This window comes from Pelobates fuscus, chromosome 5 (assembly GCF_036172605.1).
Source record: "Pelobates fuscus isolate aPelFus1 chromosome 5, aPelFus1.pri, whole genome shotgun sequence".
In the NCBI taxonomy this organism is placed as follows: Eukaryota; Metazoa; Chordata; class Amphibia; order Anura; family Pelobatidae; genus Pelobates; species Pelobates fuscus.
This window is the reverse complement of record NC_086321.1, coordinates 28,086,172-28,106,273: the sequence shown is the minus strand read 5'-3', so window position 1 is coordinate 28,106,273 and position 20,102 is coordinate 28,086,172. Positions and strand designations below refer to the sequence as shown.

The 20,102-nt window shown below is 40.6% G+C and overlaps 1 protein-coding gene across 1 annotated transcript; it reads right to left on the bottom strand.

The window, feature by feature from the left end:
- Positions 1–1,116: 1,116 nt before the first annotated feature.
- LOC134612395 (glutaredoxin-1-like) lies at positions 1,117–16,963 on the bottom strand. The gene is made up of 3 exons (XM_063456746.1): positions 16,659–16,963; positions 2,760–2,880; positions 1,117–1,237 (listed from the first exon to the last, which is right to left on the bottom strand). The coding sequence occupies exons 1-2, from the start codon at positions 16,863–16,865 to the stop codon at positions 2,767–2,769; spliced, it is 321 nt and encodes a 106-aa protein (XP_063312816.1). The 5' UTR covers positions 16,866–16,963; the 3' UTR covers positions 1,117–1,237; positions 2,760–2,766.
- Positions 16,964–20,102: the final 3,139 nt, after the last annotated feature.

Genomic DNA, 20,102 nt, shown 5'->3' with positions numbered 1-20,102 from the left:
GGCGACATACCATTCAATAGCATGGGACATTATAACTTCAGGACTGCTGTACAACCGATATTCAACTGCTGAAAAGTACAACATATAAGATGCTTTGCAAGGTTAAGTATAGCAACGTATCCACGAGACTGTAAGCCGTGTGTGTTGATGCAAGGTTGACACACTTATTCTGTGGGCACCAATTTTGGGCATTGCCTGCAATGCAGAGTTAGACAGTGCCGTGCCTCTCTTCCCGGCAGCGGTCCTCATTCCATACCCCCAAATTAAAGTATGCAAAGTGCTAGCAATCAATATCAGATGTAAGAACATTCAGCAATTATCTTTTTTTAATACAAACTAACAATATTAATAGCTCCTAAGAAAACGAATTCTGAGATTGGACCAAGTTATACACAGGAGCCACCAGACCAAAATAGATGTAAATTGGGTGCCCTGGTAGCCTTCATACTAGGACTAACCACTTTTATTTTACCAGTTTACGTTTTTGTTTAATATGATTGATGACAAACACCTCTTCCATAGCATATATTAGTTTCACCCAGGACAGAATTGTTTCCGTGCTTCATTTCCAGCTTTTTAACGATTTCTCAAAAGGTGTGGGTGAACTGGCACGATTTAATCAAGTTTCTCACAAACTGTGTTCCAAATGTGTTTATAGCACTGGGCTGAATGGCTGGTCTCCTACCAAACGCCCGCAATAGGTTGTCAACTCGTCCCACCCTCCATGACAGCAGCAGTGTAGGGAAAAGCTAGATAGAATTGGACCTTGTTTGAAGCCAATACTGCTTGTAATTCAAGTACTTTTGTGGCATGGCTGAGATAAGACTATTATAACAAATTCAAATAGTTGTTTATGATTAAAGCAGAATTTAGTTTCGTATGGCTTGCAATCACACCATCTGTAACCTTAACCACCATATTTTAGAATTCCCCCCTGGTTTTAGTTTTGCATGATTTCTCAAAGCACATGGGGGAGTTTTTTTTTTTTTTTTTTTAAACACGTTTTGCATGTTTCACTTTCAGCTGATAAATGTGACATTTTCCTTTGTGTTATATGTTGCAGATTTCCTTAGAAATACTACAAGTTATGAAATAATCAAACTAAAATACAAAGAGTTGTTTTTATTGTTTATAAAATGCATGCAAAGTATCAGAAGAGTATTCTGTAGATAATGATATCATTTATAATTCATATGATGATAATTAACAGGAAATGACGATCAGCTCATCTGATTACCTGAAATGACAGCAGAAAGGGGTTTTCCATTAATATAATTAACATTTTGTCTGCTTACAATAGAATTCATCGACTACAATTACAGAGCAGCAGCTGCACACATTACAAAAGTAGAAACGTTGTGGTTTCCATCACCTGGGCACTCGGGGTCATAATGCAGAAATGGCTCCTTTTTACATGACAAGTACACAATGTGACTTAGATATGATGAAAATGTACCAGTGTCCTTTCTGACGTGTGTGGAACAGAGCCAAACATCAAACTTAAAGAGAATGTGTCAAACACCAAATGTGTAAGATTTTTTTTTTTTAATTAATTTTTTTTTTTTAAGGCAAAATTTCTAGAGTAGTTTTTTACTATAAATTACTTACTTGGGTTCACTAATTGATGGGATATTCGTAAAGCATGGAAAAACCAAAATATATTAAAAATAACCCTGTACTGTTTTGCCTTCCCTCGCCCGATGTGCAGGGGGTGATGAGAAAAAGTGGGCCCATTCCCCTTCTTAAGCAGGAGCGTGCCATATCTGCATTCAACATAATGGGGAATGATTTACGTTTATACACTGTACACGAAGTATATGTACTCTTAAGTAGCTTCCATGATGAAAGGGACATTATGGCGTTCATAGTTATAGTTAATGGTTTAGTGCAGAGGTAGGCAACCTTCGGCACTCCAGATGTGGACTACATTATTATTATGGTATTTATATAGCGCCATCAAATTCCGCAGCGCTTTAAAATGGGTGGACGAACAGACATGTAGTTATAACCAGACAAGAGGAGTTGAGGGCCCTGCTCAATGAGCTTACATGCTAGAGCAGGCTTGTCCAACCTGCGGCCCCCCCTGATGTTGCTGAACTACAACTCCCATGATTCTTTCAATGAAACAGATAGCCAGGTAATCATGGGAGTTGTAGTTCAGCAACATCTGGGGGGCCGCAGGTTGGACAGCCCTGTGCTAGAGGGAGTGGGGAAAAATGACACAAAAAGGTGAGGATAGTATTAGACTAGTGACAGTTGCAGAAGAGGAATCAGTCAGGAGCTATTAACAGTTTAATTGATACGCTTTTATGAAGAAGTGGGTTTTCAATGATTTTTTGAAGGAGTGGAGACTGGGTGAGCATCTAACGGAGGAGGGAAGCGAGTTCCACAGGAACGTTGCAGCTCTCGTGAAATCTTGAAGGCGAGCATCAGAGGTGGGAAGACGGACAGAAGTTAGACATCTCCCATAATAATCTTCTAGCCATAATACTGGCAAAGAATCATGGAGACGTAGTCCTTAACAGTTGGAGTGACGAAGGTTGACTGGATCGGGTTCCTATGTGAGATTTTCTATGGGTGGTATTGGCACCTAAGGAAGACAAAACTACACAGACTCCATGGTGCCCAGAAAACAGGCCACTTCTTGACTACTAGTAGTAAACTTTGAATGTCACAGTACACGGAGCGTGCCTGAGGCTCTCCCAGGTACAGCATTTTGCAATGATAAAGCTCTAAAGCTCTCAGGTGTTTCAACTTACCGTGCTCTTACTGCAAGGCTCCAATAGACTGCAATCTGGTTTCTAGTTTCCCACTGCTATCCAGAGGCACCAAGTCAGAGCATCCACCAATACACTCCTCTTCAATAAATATACGTGGTACCTGCAGTACACACTTTATTAAATTTCCTTCAAAATGGCTGAATGAACACAATTTTATTAAATTTTAACCAAGTCATTAATTAAAATAGCAAAAACGTACATGCAGGTTGTTATTTTATTTTTTACTGAGACTTAATGTGTTACAATACAATACAGATGGGCAGAATTTGCATTCATATAAGGATTTACTGTAACTTGATGTTTACACCATTTACAATAACTTGATATTTACACATTTCCCTGTACTTTTTCAGCAGTTGCATGATTATATTTGAGTAATACAACTACAATCTGGTGCTGAACTACATACATTATGAACCACAGTTACTGTAAGCCTGTTCATTTAACAGGTGCATGAGCGATCTAAAAAGGGCATTAAACCTGGGGTAACTTCCTCCTACCCTCTTGAACCCATCCATATTCCCCCCTAATCCCCATACCCCTCCCACAACATTTCCACATCGCCATACCCCCACCACCCTACATATACCCTGCAAACCCCCTCACCCCACCCCCAACATCGGCCTGGCACCGGACCAACTCCACTACACTGACAGAAACTAGCATACTCCTAGACGAAGAAAAGCGATCCACAAGCCAGAACTCCACACACACCAACTACAAACTACCTAACTCCACACCCATAGAGACGCTCAACACCACACTAACCCACCGCAATCTCATACAACACAGCAAATAAGGAAGGCAACACCGCAGCACACCCATATATCCCCTAACCTATATAAACTCCCCCCTCCCCCCTTCAAGACAAACATTTTAGATCTCAAAAAACCCAAGACACAAACACACGGTAACAACAGATGTACATGCTACCCCTAAGGGTACTGTAGATACTCCCATCTCCCCGACTCATCAGCAACACCATACTCAAAAGCCAAAGGTGCGGTCGAGGACGCAGAGAATCTCAGCACACTCGGTACCCACCGGGCACCTGCACATATGAAACTCCAAGACAGACAATCTTGGAACCCTCAACATCTAAACCTACGACAGACGCTGTATATTTAAAGGACGCAATGGTTCTCCTTGAGGTTAAATGAGATTGTACTCTCTTTTGAAAAATATTCATCCCCCTCCCCTTTTTTTTTCCTCTTCCCTTTTCTGCATTCTGTAACCCCAGACCGCACTCAACAAAACTTGCAAACATCTTCACTGAGAACTGTAGAAGGTCATGAAAGAAACTGTTAAAAATGCAATGTAAACAATACAATGTAACACCGTGATAAGCACATGTACCTCAATCCCCCCCATCCCTCCCTTTCTTCTATTCTGTACCCCACAAACCATTCACTACGAATTTAAAATGAAAATGACAAAGAATTTATAAAAAATAAAACTGGGGTAACTTCCAGTCTGAAACTATTTTGGTAGCCGTCTAATGAGGACATTTCACTTCTCAGGAATTTTACATTATGTTTACTTGTCCCCTATATGTAACTTGTGTGTTCCTGAGGTCTGAAAAGTAAAATTGTAGAAATCTACACGGCTCTATCCTGGAACGGATTCACTGGCTGCTACCAATCTTGGTTGTATTAAATTTGCTATTTTCTGTTAATTGAACATTGAGTGTTATGGTGAAGAAACATTCTTTAATATAATTTTTTTTAAAGAAAGAAAACAAAAAACAAATGGTGACTGGTTGTTTCTTTCTGGTTTAAGGAAAGGGTTCAATTGTCCACACCTGATTTCTCCCCCCGCCCCCACATATTTACAATTTGCAGCACCATCTGTTTATTTTTGCCTACGCATTGCTCTGTTCCATTGATTGGAAGGACATTTGTGAAAATTCCAAAGTAGTTTCTATTTGGATAGGTTTGCAATCCCGACGTAACAAAATACTGTTCTATTGGTACCTCTGTACAAAATGTGTTTTTCTCCACTTGATTTAGGTTGAAGAAAAATGTATGGTACCTTTTATGACATGTGGAGGCAATACCCTAGGGTGAGCACCTTCTGGACTAAGGTATTAAAGAACTCATAGGTCAACTTTTCCATAAACCTGTTCACCTGTACTCCTGACGTTTCTCAAGCCCAGTGTTCAAAATTTCTCTAGTGGCTAGGAGAGCCTCATAGCAGTAGTTATATTAAAGATGCATGCCAACATGGTGATGGGCAAATTTTTTGCCGTGGTCCACAATACCATATCTAATTTTCACAAAACATGGATCCCCAGATTCATTTTCGAGATCCGCTTCCATAAAAGGCTCTGTGTAAAGTTCTTAGAGAGGTACATAATTCCTCTTTTTCTCCCTCTTCCTTACTCATACCTTTCTAGCATCTTCTTCCTTGCTTCACTCCTACTACTTTCCTCTTTGTTTTCCTTTTTTTTTTTTCTTCTACTTGCTTTTGGGTTTTATTGTTCTTATAAAAACGGGCTGAGTGAGTGTAAATTCTTGTTTTATGAGTTGACCGTGTTATTTTATAGCTGTTGTATAGTGCTTTTCAGTGTTTTTATTTGAGAGTATACTTTCTAGAAGTGTGATGCTTTCTCTTTGTGTCTATTGCTCGCAGTCGCAGTGTGATTTTTTTAACGTCATAAATAGTTAAAGATTTAAATTTTGCCTTCTATTATTGTAGTGTAGTGTATTGTAGTGGTGTTGTGGAGACAGGCTCAGGCACCAAGTGTAGTGGTGTTGTGAGGACAGGCTTGGAGACCATGGTGAGGCCTAATAGAAAGCAGTTATTGTTGGGGGATTCTATCATAAGAAGTGTGGAGCTGGACAATGGTGGTCTTGTGAGATGTCTTCCAGGAGCTACTGCTCACAGAGACAGGAGACATATTTGAAATATTGTTAAGCGAACAAAGCAGGAAGGGGAATTAGATGTACTTGTCCATCTAGGGACAAATGACTTGTCTTGCAATGAGGTTTTAGAGGTAAAGGAAGTTTTTTGTGTTTTTGCCAATAATATACGGCAGGTTGCTTCCACACTGTCATTCTCTGAAGTTCAGGCGGATGCGTATTAGGGACTTTAACTTTTGGCTTGGTGAATGGTGTCAGGAGCAAGGATTTGGCTTAATTTCCCATGGTAGCTCTGTTTGGAATGGAAATAAACTGTACAAAAAAAAGATGGTTTGCATCTTTCTCAAAAGGGAACAAATGTTCTCAGTGAGCAATTCAGAGGTTTTGCTAGGATGTATTTAGGAGGGGGGGAGAAAAAGGGTGATAAAATCCAATTGCCCCCTAAAACAAGGACAGAAGGCGCCTGTAGCAAGTGTGTTAAAAAATGATAAGCTTAGAGTCATGTCTACAAATGCTTGCAGTTTAGGGAATAAGATCCATGAACTTGTGGCAATAATGGCAACTGATAATGTAGATTAAGTCGCTGTAACTGAGACATGGTATAATGAAAAAAATGACTGGGACATAGCAATACCAGGGTACTCTTTATATAGAAAAGACAGGGAAGGCAGGGAAGGGGAGGGGTGTCCCTGTATGTAAAGGATAGCATAAAATCTAGCCTAATAAAAGTTAGTGAGTCAAACATAGAGTCCGTTTGGGTTACGTTAGTATTTAGTAATCACACAGTAACTTGTGTAGGTGCGATTTATAGGCCCCCAAGACAAATTGAAGAGTTAGATAATCTACTAGTTGAGAAAATAGCTAAAATGACCATGAAGGGGGAAGTTATCATCATGGGTGACTTTAATCTTCCTGATGTGAACTGGAAATCCAAAATAGCTGCTTGTGCCAGGAGCACACCTATTCTAAACTCCCTACTGGGATTGTCTCTAAAACAAGTTGTTGAGGAGCCAACTCGTAAAGAAGCCATACTAGATTTAGTGTTAACAAATGGAGATTTGGTATCCGATATTACTGTAGGTGAAAGTTTAGGATCCAGTGATCATCAGTCAGTGTGGTTTAATATAAGAACAGTGACCGAGTCACACCACACAAAAACAAAAAAAGTTTTAGACTTTAGGAAAACAGACTTTTCTACAATTAGAATATGTGTAAAGGAGTCATTATCAGACTGGAGTAATTTAAACGGTGTCCAAGAGAAATGGGATTATTTAAAAGTTGCACTGCTGAAGGCAACAGAAAATTGCATTAGGCATGTCAGTAAAAGCAAAAAAATTAAGAAAATATTGTAGTACTCTTCAGATGTGGCCAAAATAGTAAAAAAAAAAAAAAACTAAACGTTAGTAATTATAAAAAATCCCAGAGTGAGGAAGATAGACAAAACGAGGTTAGAAAAGTTATAAGAGCTTCCAAATCACACACAGAAGAGAAAATAGAAGAGAAAAAGGGGGAGAAACATTTTTTATTACACAAATGAGAAAAGGAGAGTAAAACACGGATTAGATTAAAAATAAAAGTAGGGGCCAGGAGACACCTGCACTATATACACACACACACACACACAACACTGACCCAACACCATATAACATAACCAAAGACAAGGGACCAAATGGTGAGACAAACAACCATCATTGCAAAACAGCTCAACAACCATCATTGCAAAACAGAGGTAATACCAGAGGCGCCAAACAGGCATAACAACAGAACCTCAGAAACTCACATTACCCACCATCCATGAGTATTCACCCATAACACTACCTCAGGGCTAGCATTGCCCTTGTGTAAACCCCCACCCAAACAAAAGAGCACAAAACCAATCAGAAAAACGTTGAAGACGACTATAACCCCTATCCCCTACCCCAACGACAAACTCTCCAACACACACACACACCCCCACCTACCTAGAGGATATACACAAAGTAAAGTCGATGGACGGACAACAATCACGAAGAGAGACTACACACCACTCATTTGAAACATTAGCATACTAAGGACACAGAGGTAGATACATCTCTTATGGGTCACACAACGGAAAAGACCAGAGACGATAGTCGGTTTTCCCTCCCCCGCTACCCCGCAGAGAACTCTAAGACAACAGAATCTCTCCACCATACCTATTGTTTTTATATTGGTTAAGGTTACACTTAAACCGGTTTTGTTTTGTATATAAATGTTAAAAACCTGACAGAACAAGACCGCAAAGCAGAACTCTGAACAGTAACAATATCATCTAACGAACCAACTTCTTTTTTCTGTACCAATGTGAAATCGCTGTAAAACATGAACTTTGGCTTTTGCATAAGTCCATGTACTGTTCACTTACTTGAATATTCTGTCATTGAAAATAAAGAATTACAAAAAACAAAAGAAGGAATTTATGTAGAAGAGGATAAGGGTCTAGCTGACTGCCTTAATTAATATTTTTATTCAGTATTTACAGATGAAAATGAAGGAAAGGCCCCTCGGTTAGGAAAAAGGACAAAGAAGTCATTTGTTACATGTGAGTTTACAGAGGACGAGGTTCTATTTCAACTGTCAAAAGTAAAGACAAATAAGTCAATGGGACCTGATGGAATACACCCAATGTTATTAAAAGAGCTTAGTGGTGTACTAGCAAAGCCATTAACAGATTTATTTAACCAATCATTGTTAACAGGAGTAGTCCCAGAAGATTGGAAGTTAGCGAATGTTGTGCCCATTCACAAGAAAGTTAATAGGGAGGAGTCGGGCAACTATAGGCCAGTAAGCCTTACTTCAGTAGTGGGGAAAGTGATGGAAACCATGTTAAAGGATAGGATTGTTGAACATCTAAAAACACATGGATTTCAAGACCAGAGACAACATAGGTTTACTTTAGGGAGATCATGCCAAACTAATCTTACTGATTTTTTTAATGGGTAACTAAAATAATAGATCAGGGTGGTGCAGTAGTCAGTCTCAGTAAGGCTTTTGACACTGTTGCACATAGAAGGCTTATCAATAAACTGCAATATTTAAGTTTGGATTCCAATATTGTTAAATGGATAAGTCAGTGGCTGAGTGCTAGGCAACAGAGGGGTGTAGTTAATGGAGTATATTCAAAGCATGGTCTTGCCATCAGTGGGGTGCCTCAGGGATCTGTACTTGGACCCATTCTTAATATTGATATTGCAGAAGGTCTTGGTGGTAAGGTATGTCTTTTTGCTGATGATACTAAGAAGTTGATGTTCCAGGAGGAATAAGCTAAGTGGCAAATTATTTAGGTAAACTAGAAAAATGGTCAGAGTTGTGGCAACTGACATTTAATGTGGATAAGTGCAAGATAATGCATCTTGGACGTAAAAACCCAAGGGCAGAGTACAGAATATCTGATAGAGTCCTAACCTCAACATCTGGGGAAAGGGATTTAGGGGTGATTATTTCTGATGACTTAAAGGTAGGCAGACAATGTAACAGAGCAGCAGGAAATGCTAGCAGAATGCTTGGTTGTATAGGGAGAGGTATTAGCAGTAGAAAGAGGGAAGTGCTCATGCCATTGTACAGAACACTGGTGAGACCTCACTTGGAGTATTGTACGCAGTACTGGAGACCATATCTCCTGAAGGATATTGATACCTTGGTAGAGAGTTCAGAGAAGGGCTACTAAACTGGTTCATAGATTGCAGGATAAAACTTACCAGGAAAGGTTAAAGGATCTTAACATGTATAGCTTGGAGGAAAGACGAGACAGGGGGGATATGATAGAAACATTTAAATACATAAAGGGAATCAACACAGTAAAGGAGGAGACTATATTTAAAAGAAGAAAAACTACCACAACCAGAGGACATAGTCTTAAATTAGAGGGACAAAGGTTTAAAAATAATATCAGGAAGTATTACTTTACTGAGAGGGTAGTTGATGCATGGAATATTCCTCCAGCTGAAGTGGTAGAGGTTAACACAGTAAAGGAGTTTAAGCATGCGTGAGATAGGCATAAGGCTATCCTAACTATAAGATAAGGCTATCCTAACTATAAGAAAACAAACCTTTCCACTACAACATTGTATGGAAAAAAAGCTCACTGGGAGTACATGATTGCGTGCCACTAAAATAATCAAACTGCTGGAGAATCAGGCCTTTTGGATTGTAACAAAATAAATAATGTAGCCAAAAAGTATTTTATATTGAGCCACTTAGGGAGTGGATCTAAAGGGTATATAAAGAACATTCGGGTTGGGAGGCGTGTCATGTCATTTAACCCCCGAGGAAGTCTGGAAGCACCGGACATAACACATAAGGTTGTTTTAGTTTATTTATTTTCATGCGGTTTCAGTTATTTTAATATTTGCTGAACATATCCCACTTGGAGTGACTATTAGTTTGCTATTTCACCTACTGGTTGTCTGAACATCACAGGAGCCTGGATCCCGATGTCCCACTCACGAGGTTGTGATATGCACAGTTTTATTGAGATTTTGTAAGTGCAATTCTTTATTAAATATTGGTATTTAAATGATCTGCACAGTGTGGTTTTATTTTTAATTTATTTTTATCTATGTATGCTTTGTATTTTTTTTATTTATTTTTTATAGATTCTATATTTGTTTATGTTTGAAGATCAGAGGAGTCTTTTATTCTACAGAAATATTGTTTAGAGGTCGGAGGGCCCGATCCTCCCAGAGTTTGGTTGTTTGAGTGGCACACAACCTCCCACTGTCACGACACTCCTTAGTTGATTTGCCCTCGTGCAGTACCCACACTCACCACTATCACTGTTTGGCACTGTTCCCAATTTCTTTTCATTAGCACTTCACCTGGTCCTTGTTTAGCACTTATATAGTCTGGTTTCTCCCCTCACTCCTTGTCAGATCATGGTCTCTTGTCTCCTGTTTCTTGTTTCTAGGTTCCTGGTTCCTGGTTCCTGAGATTCTGACTCTCCGCTCCTTGATCCTGTGTCCTGCGTGTCTTTTTGGTCTTGTGTTTCCGTGTCCTCCTAGTCCGGTGTTCCTGTGTCCTCCTGGTCCTGCGGTCCCATGTCCTCCTGGTCCTGCGGTCCCATGTCCTCCTGGTCCTGCGGTCCCATGTCCTCCCGATCCTGTGTTCTGATTCAGTGTTTCTGCCTTATTACCAGTGATCCTGACCCTACAGCCTTGTTAGTTTGTCCTGCTTCGGGCTTTGCTTCCTGGTGCCATATATTTGTTTTGTGGCTCTGGATCTATGTCCCACCTGTTTCTGTGGTGGCTGCACAATCCTGCCCAAATACATTCTTTATACCAAAGGACTGTTTAACCCCTTAAGGACCAAGCTTCTGGAATAAAAGGGAATCATGACGTGTCACACATGTCATGTGTCCTTAAGGGGTTAAGTATACTCTGCCTGCCCAATTTGTGGTAATCCTGATTAATTGTAAACTATTATTCTGTGGCATTGTATATATTTATTACATGTTGTTTTGTTATCTTTTGTCCCCTTTAATATATATTTCTTGATTTACTCTATTCATTGTGTCCTTGCATTTATTCTTTGCTAAATTGGTTCCCACATTTAAAGGGATAGTGCTGTCTCAGGGCAGCACCCCTTCCTGTCCTTACACTCACTCCTTGTGTTTCCATACGGCATATATTGGAAAGGATTTGTAAATTTTTTGTTTTATTCTTTACAGGTTACCAGAATATGCTGTTGAATGTATAATTATACACATTTATTTTGTTGGCTCACCATTCGTAGACATGTTTGTTGTATGTTTTAGTATTCATAAGACTTGTTAACCTAGTGTTAGTTTTTATTTCTCTCATCTTTATTTAATTAATTTTGTAATCAGTATATAAATTGGGGTTGGGACTGCCCCAACTAAGAGACGTACTTTCTCGACTGCCTGATCATAGTGTAACCCTTTCAATAAACAAACTCTCAAAGAACCAACAGTAGCGAGGTCTGACTTCGTATGCAGCCCAACAATCGCCAACACTGCTGTATGCTTAACTTCAGAAACGTTTATCTTTGGAAATGTTCTTACATAGAACATATAATAAATTGATACTTAGGATTTTTGCATTCCGGAGTAATCATCAGTTAAAGCAATTTGGCAGCGAGTGTTTTTTACAAGTTTATCCTCAACAGCTGTGGAGTCAGACTGAGCCCACCCAGATGCTGTTGGACCAGAACTGCCCTTCGTGCCTATTGATTAACATCTGGCGGTGAAGTTTGGCAACTCTGCGTTACAGAATACAGCAAGCTGCATTGTGGGTAACCACATGACATCATACAAATGCGCCAGAGTCACACACTATGTACTGGGCACAGAAACGAATATCCATTAAATATAGAAAAGGGGTGGGGTATTCTGAATGGGCTGCCTCTACAGTGATTGTAGCAGCGACCAGAATTATCTGCTATACCATAATATATTCCAGTGAATACTGTAATATAGTTTACGGCAGTGAGGGAACACGGAACTAGCTCTTCCACAGAACCAAGAGTTCCTCTTGAACTAAGCAACAAATTGCTAACTAAACCTTTTACAGAAACAGGAGAACAGTATCCATTATAAAAAAAAACATAATATTGCAGTGCTAGACCATTAGCATCTATTAAGGAAGAAGAGCGTAATTAAATGGCATCCAGCCACGTAGAAAAAGCATTATGAAGCAAAATAACCACCATAATGGACTCATGGGAACTGGCAAACTGCCAAAATGTTTCCAATAAAGACTTTGAAAAAGCCAGACTACAGTTGACTCTTGATACAAAATAATCAGATTGTGAGATGTATATACTGTACTCATGTCAATAAGAGAAACATTAACTAGCGTTAAATAGATTCCTTAGTAATGTATAAAACAACTGTCCCATGCAGACCCCCTCCCCTCCCCCCCCACCCCTTTTAGAGTCTGAAAGACATAAATCGTATTTCTACAGAAATTTACTTCCTGGGTAGAAACTCTAAATCTTCCTAATCTGACTCACATTAGGCAGGGCATTGACTCCCGGTCCCCTAAAACAAACCTTCCGACAGAACTGGTGAAATATCCAAGTCGGAAAGAGAAGAGTGTGAGCACCAAAACCAGACAATCCATATATTAGAATAGCATCAAATTGAACGGACAATCGTGACAGAAGCCAAGCCACTTTAAAAGGAGCTTGTTTTCATCAGATGTCAATGACCTTTAGGACATATTCACAGTAAAAGGTCTGGTCAGGGCCGCCATCAGAAATTTTGGGGCCTCTAACACAGCTCAAGGTCTGGGCCCCCGGGGGACCGCCTCCAATCCCGCCCACAGGGCCCGCCTCCAAATTCCGCCCACAGGATTACACACTGACACAAACGGACACACACAGAAATATACACACATACTAACAGATACAAATACTGAAACAGACATACACACATACAGGCATACTGACACACACACACACACACACACATGCATAAGGAGATACAGATACACACACACACACACTGATATATACATACTGAGACACATACTGGCATACTGGCACACATACAATTCATTTTTCAGCCACCCTCCTGCACTGCAAAGGTAAGGAAGAGGAGGGTGGCTGAAAAATGAATTGTATGTATGCATGTATGCCTGTATGCATGCCTGCCTGAATGTATGCCAGTATGTCTGTATGCATGCCAGTATGTGTCTCAGTATGTATATATCAGTAGGTGTGTGTGTCAGTATGTATGTCAGTGTGTGTGTGTATCTGTATCTCCTTATGCATGTGTGGGTGTCTCAGTATGTGTGTGTCAGTATGCCTGTTTCAGTATTTGTATCTGTTAGTAGGTGTGTATCTTTCTGTGTGGCATACATACAATTCATTTTTTTGGGGATGATGGGCGACGGCTGCCTCTCCTTTCGGCCTTCAGGCTGCATCCTCCATCCCGCGCGCATTAAGCTGGGAGAAGTGACCGGCCATCACTTCCTCCCAGCAGCACTTGCGTTGTGGCTGCATTTTTTTTTTTTTAAAGGGACTGGTTGCACTATTACAGCGCTGATCGGGCCCCTGAAGATAATAGGACCCATTGGGGTTCCGCCAATCCACGTGGGGCCCTGGAGGCCAGGCCCCCCAGCCCGTGACAACCGTCATGGTTGTTACCCCCTGATGGCGGCCCTGGGTCTGGTGGTCAAATAAAAAGTTATATGGACAGCACAGATATCACACTTTTGTTGTGTTTTAAGGAGACTTCCACTTCTGGGGAAACCAGAGATAAAAACATAGACAAAACAAAACAGGGGCCCAAAACTGTGACTGTCCCACCAGATTCACATCTGTTAGAAACTACATTTCTCTGATAGATTAAACTGGTATTATGCTTATCCACTGCAGACAACATTTTATTCTTGAGAACAGAAAAACAATGTCTAAAGCAGTGTTGCCTAAATGGCAGATCTACAGACAGTTTGCATGATCCTGATATTCTTCATAGCTAGTGCCAGTGTAGGTCCAACCAACATGTGTGTGTGTATAATATCATACAGATCTCACTTCTATCTATATCACTTTGTGTCCAGTAATGGTTTGTTCCAGGAGCCCACTTATCAGATTTCAAAAAGGCCCCTAAAACAATCCAGCACATAGTGGCCAGCTGCAAGATTTTTAGCAGGAACAGCACACATGGAGAGGCACAACCGAAACATCTCTACAGAATAGAGGCTGGACTTGCCCAAGTCCAAATGGGAGATGCCACAAAGAGTAGTGGAGAACAAGAGGGCTAAGATCTTGTAGGACTTCCAGATACAGACAGACAACCAAGCACTGGCCAATCAACCTGACATCTTGGTGGTAGACAATGAAAAGAAGACTGCAGTCTGGATGTGTCAATACCAAGTGACTATATTCACACAATTACTTATTTAACTCAATAATATATGAGCAGTTGCAAACCTAGATAGGCAATTCCCCTACATGCTCAAAGCAATAACTATACAAAAATCAGGATGCACATCAAAATAACCAATAAAATGCAAAACTATTAGAACAATACAAAAAATGAGTCAAAGAGACACAGTGAAAAACCTGCTAGAAAATATATAAGAAAGCAATAATAATACAATTCAATAGCCCATCAAGACAGGACACAAGCCTCTCACCCAACAACATTTCAACACCTCTCTGGATGGCTTACTCAAGTGTATCTGCACTATCAGGAAGTATATTACTTTACTGAGAGGGTAGTGGATGCGTGGAATAGCCTTCCAGCTGAAGTGGTAGAGGTTAACACAGTAAAGGAGTTTAAGCATGTGTGGGATAGGCATAAGGCTATCCTAACTATAAGATAAGGCCAGGAACTAATGGAAGTATTTAGAACATTGGGCAGACTAGATGGGCCGAATGGTTCTTATCTGCCGTCACATTCTATGTTTCTATGTACATACCTTTATACTCCTTCCCACAGCTGATGGCCATCAGTATCAAACAGACTGGTCTGTCAGGTCTTGGAATCCCGCGTGACTGCTTGGTCTACCAGTAGTTGGCGTTTTGATCCTGTGGTGTTGCTTCCAATCCACTTCTGAGCATTACTATTATATATTATTTTTGCAGTACAGATAAGATAGGTGCATGTTTATACAAATATGATAAATATATTTGTATATAATATGTTTATTAATATATATAGGTTTTGCACCTTCTATGTTTCCTCTATGCAGTCTTTTGATCTGTGAATATATTCAACATTCAGTTGCTTTCCCTTAACCATCAATTGTCCCCCCTCCCCCATTCAGCCTTTTTTTTTTAGCCCCACAGACAGAACTCCGAATCACTACCAGGCTTCCCCAAACTCCTGCCCTCCAGATGTTGCTGAACTACAACTCCCATGATTCTAATAATGCAATAGGCTGAGAATCATGGGAGTTGTACATCAGCAACATCTGGAGGGCCGGAGTTTGGGGGAGCCTGCACTAGACTAACTAGACTTGTGAAAAAAAAAATATATTTTTTGAATGGTGTGTTTAAAACGAATTCTTTGCGATTCACACCCAGATGAATGGAATTTACCTGTGTCATGCTCGTCATTGAATAAGGCTCCACAAGTAAATCCTGGACAGGTCAAATTATTCGGGAAAAAAATTTCATTCAGTGAACCATTTAAACCTAATTTTTGCCCAAGTCTACAACAAACAAAACTGGTTGTCCAGTGTCCATTTAATTGGCTTCGGGATCCATCAATATGCCGTTTTACCAAGTCGCCCCAAAGTTCCGAAGATTCACTAGGAATCTGCCTTGAAGTTTGTAACGTAGTATGCACACATACGGAAATTCATTTAGCAATCAAGCAAATATCATTAACCCCTTAAGGACCAAACTTCTGGAATAAAAGGGAATCATGACATGTCACGTCAGGGCAGCACCTTTCATACACAACCCATCTGCAAGTTATGTGTCAAGGAAAACATGGTGGCTCTTGCATCCTATGGTCTCTAAAACCCGATGATTTAAGACGACTCTACTAGATGCATCACAGGGGCCATCAACGCACAATAATCACGGAGATGGCTACATAAACAGAGGGATTTATTCACTAAACACTGAATTGTGGGGAACTAAAAAACTAAAATCGCAACAATTCCATGATTAGTAACTAAACCACTAAGAGTTTTCTCCTTTGGACACAGCTAGAAATTCAAGTTTATTTATTTTGCCATTTGTGGATTGATAGCTGCAGCAAAAACATGCTTAAAAAAAGAAAAAGAAAAAAAGTGGTTTCTTTAACCCTTTGAGTGCCTTACTACATACAAAGGTCTGATGATTTATACACATATCGATGTATCTTAGCATCTTATCTTCAACAAAAAAGGTTAAATCTACTTCTTTATGATCTGATCTGTTAAATGTCTGTATTATTTTATAAGTGAAATAAAATATGCAATTTCCAGATTATTTTTAATGGTATTAAATATTTAACGATCAGTATCGATAGCACTCACAGAACCCACCCAGAGTTAACGCTAAATGTCATTCTAAGCAGAGAAACGAAATGCCAACTCACCGTCCGCTCGCCGGTTTTCTTCAGAAAATAATCTTGAACGCTAGACAGAATGTCTAGGCTACTTATATCGACAATCTCTAAATGTCCCTCCTTAAACTTGTATCCTTTCAAAATCGCCTTCGCCCTGACACAGAACGGGCAGGACGGCTTCTCAAACATTGTTACTTTAGAAGCTTTAAGTTTACTTTGGACAAATTTCTCGGCCATTTCTTTTAACTTCTTTGTCCCTTACGAGAGGAATTATGAAAGAGCGAAGGGTTTTATAAGTGTGGCTCACACAGCTCTGTGTAACTGAGCCGGATAGAGGGAAGGACATCTAAAGCTTGTGGGTGGAACAGGGCTCCAGTAACATATGCAGTTTGTTAACACTATCCTCTCTTTACTGTGTCAGAGGTAAACAAACTGGTTTATTCACGAAACGCCGGTCGACTTATTTACTGAAGAGAGAGTTTATGATAATTGTGAAGTGAATTTAAAATTTCAAATTTAAGGTCAAAATAGCTGAATAAAAAAAAAAAAACTAAAACAAAAAAAACCCCATCAGCTATGCTTCCAGTTTGCTATTTGGGTCTCAATTTTTAAATTCACTTTTCATTCCTGGCAATTGAAACTTTCGTAAATACCCTGGTTTATTAACTGACGGGGCTGTATACTAAACTGACAATTCATAGTAAATTTCAGGCCAGAGTAGCCGAACTCTAAGCATAGCTGACTGCGAGAATTTTTCCATTTCAGCTGTCTTAACCTTACATTTTAAATTCACTTTGATTTCTCAATTTAGTAAATAACCTGTCTGCCTCTTTAATTCGTCTCATTGTTCGTTACATTCACTGTCCATCAAATTAAGCCGAATGTATCCCTGTTATTTTCATTGGAATCTTGTTGTAACATAATTACAACTAAACCGAATAAATAATACGGCCAAGGTAAAAGTAAGGTTTGGGGTGTTAAGGCTAAGGGTATCATTATAGGGTTAAGGGGCTTTGGGGGAGCGTTTGGGTGACTTATAGTTAGGGGTACAATTTCCTTTGTGCGTATCAAGGGACCTGGGTTTCACAATTGAAGGGATTTTGTTGTGATTCTGCTTTTTGTAAAAATCATAATCAGCAAAACCATAGAACTCAGCTGATATTTGCAACAAACTGAAACTCATCTGAGAGCAAGTACGTATATGGCTGAAGGAAATTAATCTGTCTTTTGTGACCAACAGAATGGGATAGACAACAGAATGGGATAGACAACAGAATGGGTTAAACAAGAGAATGGGTTAAACAACAGAATGGGTTAAACCATAAATTAAAATGCCGTTTTTTTGTTTTATTGCCAAGTGGCGATAAAATACATTTGTCGTCTGCTTGTGGTTAGAAGGTTCTTTTTAACCCTATGTGGACTAGAGAAACATGCAGATCACACTTTCAAAGGCTGGATTTGTCAAACGTAACTTTAAAAAAAAAAAGTCAATCTATTTTCATGTCCTGTTTGGGGAAATATGTCATTCACATACTCACCATGTCAAATGACCAAAGACAGACACTTTTATTTTTAGGGGGTGTTACTGGTTACGGGGATGGGGCTCTTCTTAGACATTTTAGGTCAGGGGTGTCCAAAAATAGTGATGTACCGAACTGTTCGCTGGCGAATTGTTCCCGGCGAACATAGCGTGTTCGCCACGGCGGGCGAACACATGCGCGGTTCCATCCGCCCCTATTTGTCATCATTGAGTAAACTTTGACGCTGTGCCTCACAGTCAGCAGACACATTCCAGCCAATCAGCAGCAGACCCTCCCTTCCAGACCCTCCCACCTCCTGTACAGCATCCATTTTAGATTCATTCTGAAGTTGCATTCTTAGATAGAGGAGGGAAAGTGTAGCTGCTGCTCATTTGATAGGGAAATGTATAGCTAGGCTAGTGTATTCAGTGTCCACAGTCCTGAAGGACTCATCTGATCTCTGCTGTAAGGACAGCTCCCTAAAAAGCCCCCAGTCTGCTTTTTTTCCCTGTGTAATCTAATTGCAGTTCCCTGCCTGCCAGCTTCTGTGTCAGGCTCACAGTGGATACTGTGCCCACTTGCCCAGTGCCACCACTCATATCTGGTGTCACAATAGCTTGCATTTAAAAACAAAAACAAAATGTTTCACTGTAATAGATTGAATAGCAGTTAGTTGTCTGCAAGCGTCTGTGTGTCAGGCCTACAGCGTGTACTCTGCCAACCTCTGCCAGTGCACAGTGCCAGTCATATCTGGTGTCACAATAGCGTGAATTTAAAAACAATTTTTTTTTCAATTGTTATAGATTGAATAGCAGTTAGTTGTCTGCAAGCGTCTGTGTGTCAGGCCAACAGCGTGTACTCTGCCAACCTCTGCCAGTGCATAGTGCCACTCATATATGGTGTCACAATAGCGTGCATTTAAAAACCCAAAAACTTTTTTTTCACTGTAATAGATTGAATAGCAGTTAGTTGTCTACAAGCGGGTGTGTCAGTCCTACAGCGTGTACTCTGCCAACCTCTGCCACTGCACAGTGCCACTCATATCTGGTCTCACAGTAGCTTGCACGCATAGTACCACTAATCCAAAAAAAAATGACAGGCAGAGGCAGGCCACCCCGCAGGGGCCGTCGTGGTCGTGGTGCTGTGATTCCCTTTTGCCCTAGAATAATGTCCAATTTTCAGAGGCCACGTATCCTGAACTTGAAAAGTTCTGAGGACATAGTTGACTGGCTAACACAGGAAACCCAATCTTCTACAGCTTCCGCTCAGAACCTTGACGCATCATCCTCCTCCAGCTTAGCTTCGGGCACCTCTCAAGATACCACTCACCCGCCTGCCGCCACCACCAACATTAGCACCACAGCCGCTTCACTTTATCTGTCAGAGGAGTTATTTACACATCCGTTTGAAGAAATGAGTGATGCGCAACCATTATTGCCAGAGGATGTAGATAACAGTGATATGTCTCAGTCAGGCAGCATTACACACATGGACGTACGGTGTGATGATGATGATGATGTTGTACCCACTGCTGCTTCCTTTGCTGAGTTGTCAGATACAAGTGAAGCGGTTGATGATGACGATGCGTCCATGGATGTCACGTGGGTGCCCGCTCGGCAAGAAGAAGAACAGGGCGAAAGTTCAGATGGGGAGACAGAGAGGAGGAGGAGACGAGTTGGAAGCAGGGGGAGGTCGTCGCAAGGAGCTAGTGGCACAGTCAGACAGCATGCATCGGCACCCGGGGTCAGCCCGACAGCACGCCAATCAACGCATGTTGTGTCCACCACCAGAATGCCGTCATTGCAGAGCTCAGCAGTGTGGATTTTTTTTTGTGTGTCTGCCTCTGACAACAGCGATGCCATTTGCAACCTGTGCCAAAAGAAACTGAGTCGTGGGAAGTCCAACACCCACCTAGGTACAACTGCTTTGCGTAGGCACATGATCGCACATCACA

Excerpts from the sequence above, each read along its gene's own strand:
- LOC134612395 (XM_063456746.1), bottom strand. The coding sequence starts at position 16,865 with ATGGCCGAGAAATTTGTCCAAAGTAAACTTAAAGCTTCTAAAGTAACA. Across the intron at positions 2,881-16,658 it reads AGAAAACCGGCGAGCGGACG|GTACCACGTATATTTATTGA; the intron begins GTGAGTTGGCAT and ends TGTGTACTGCAG.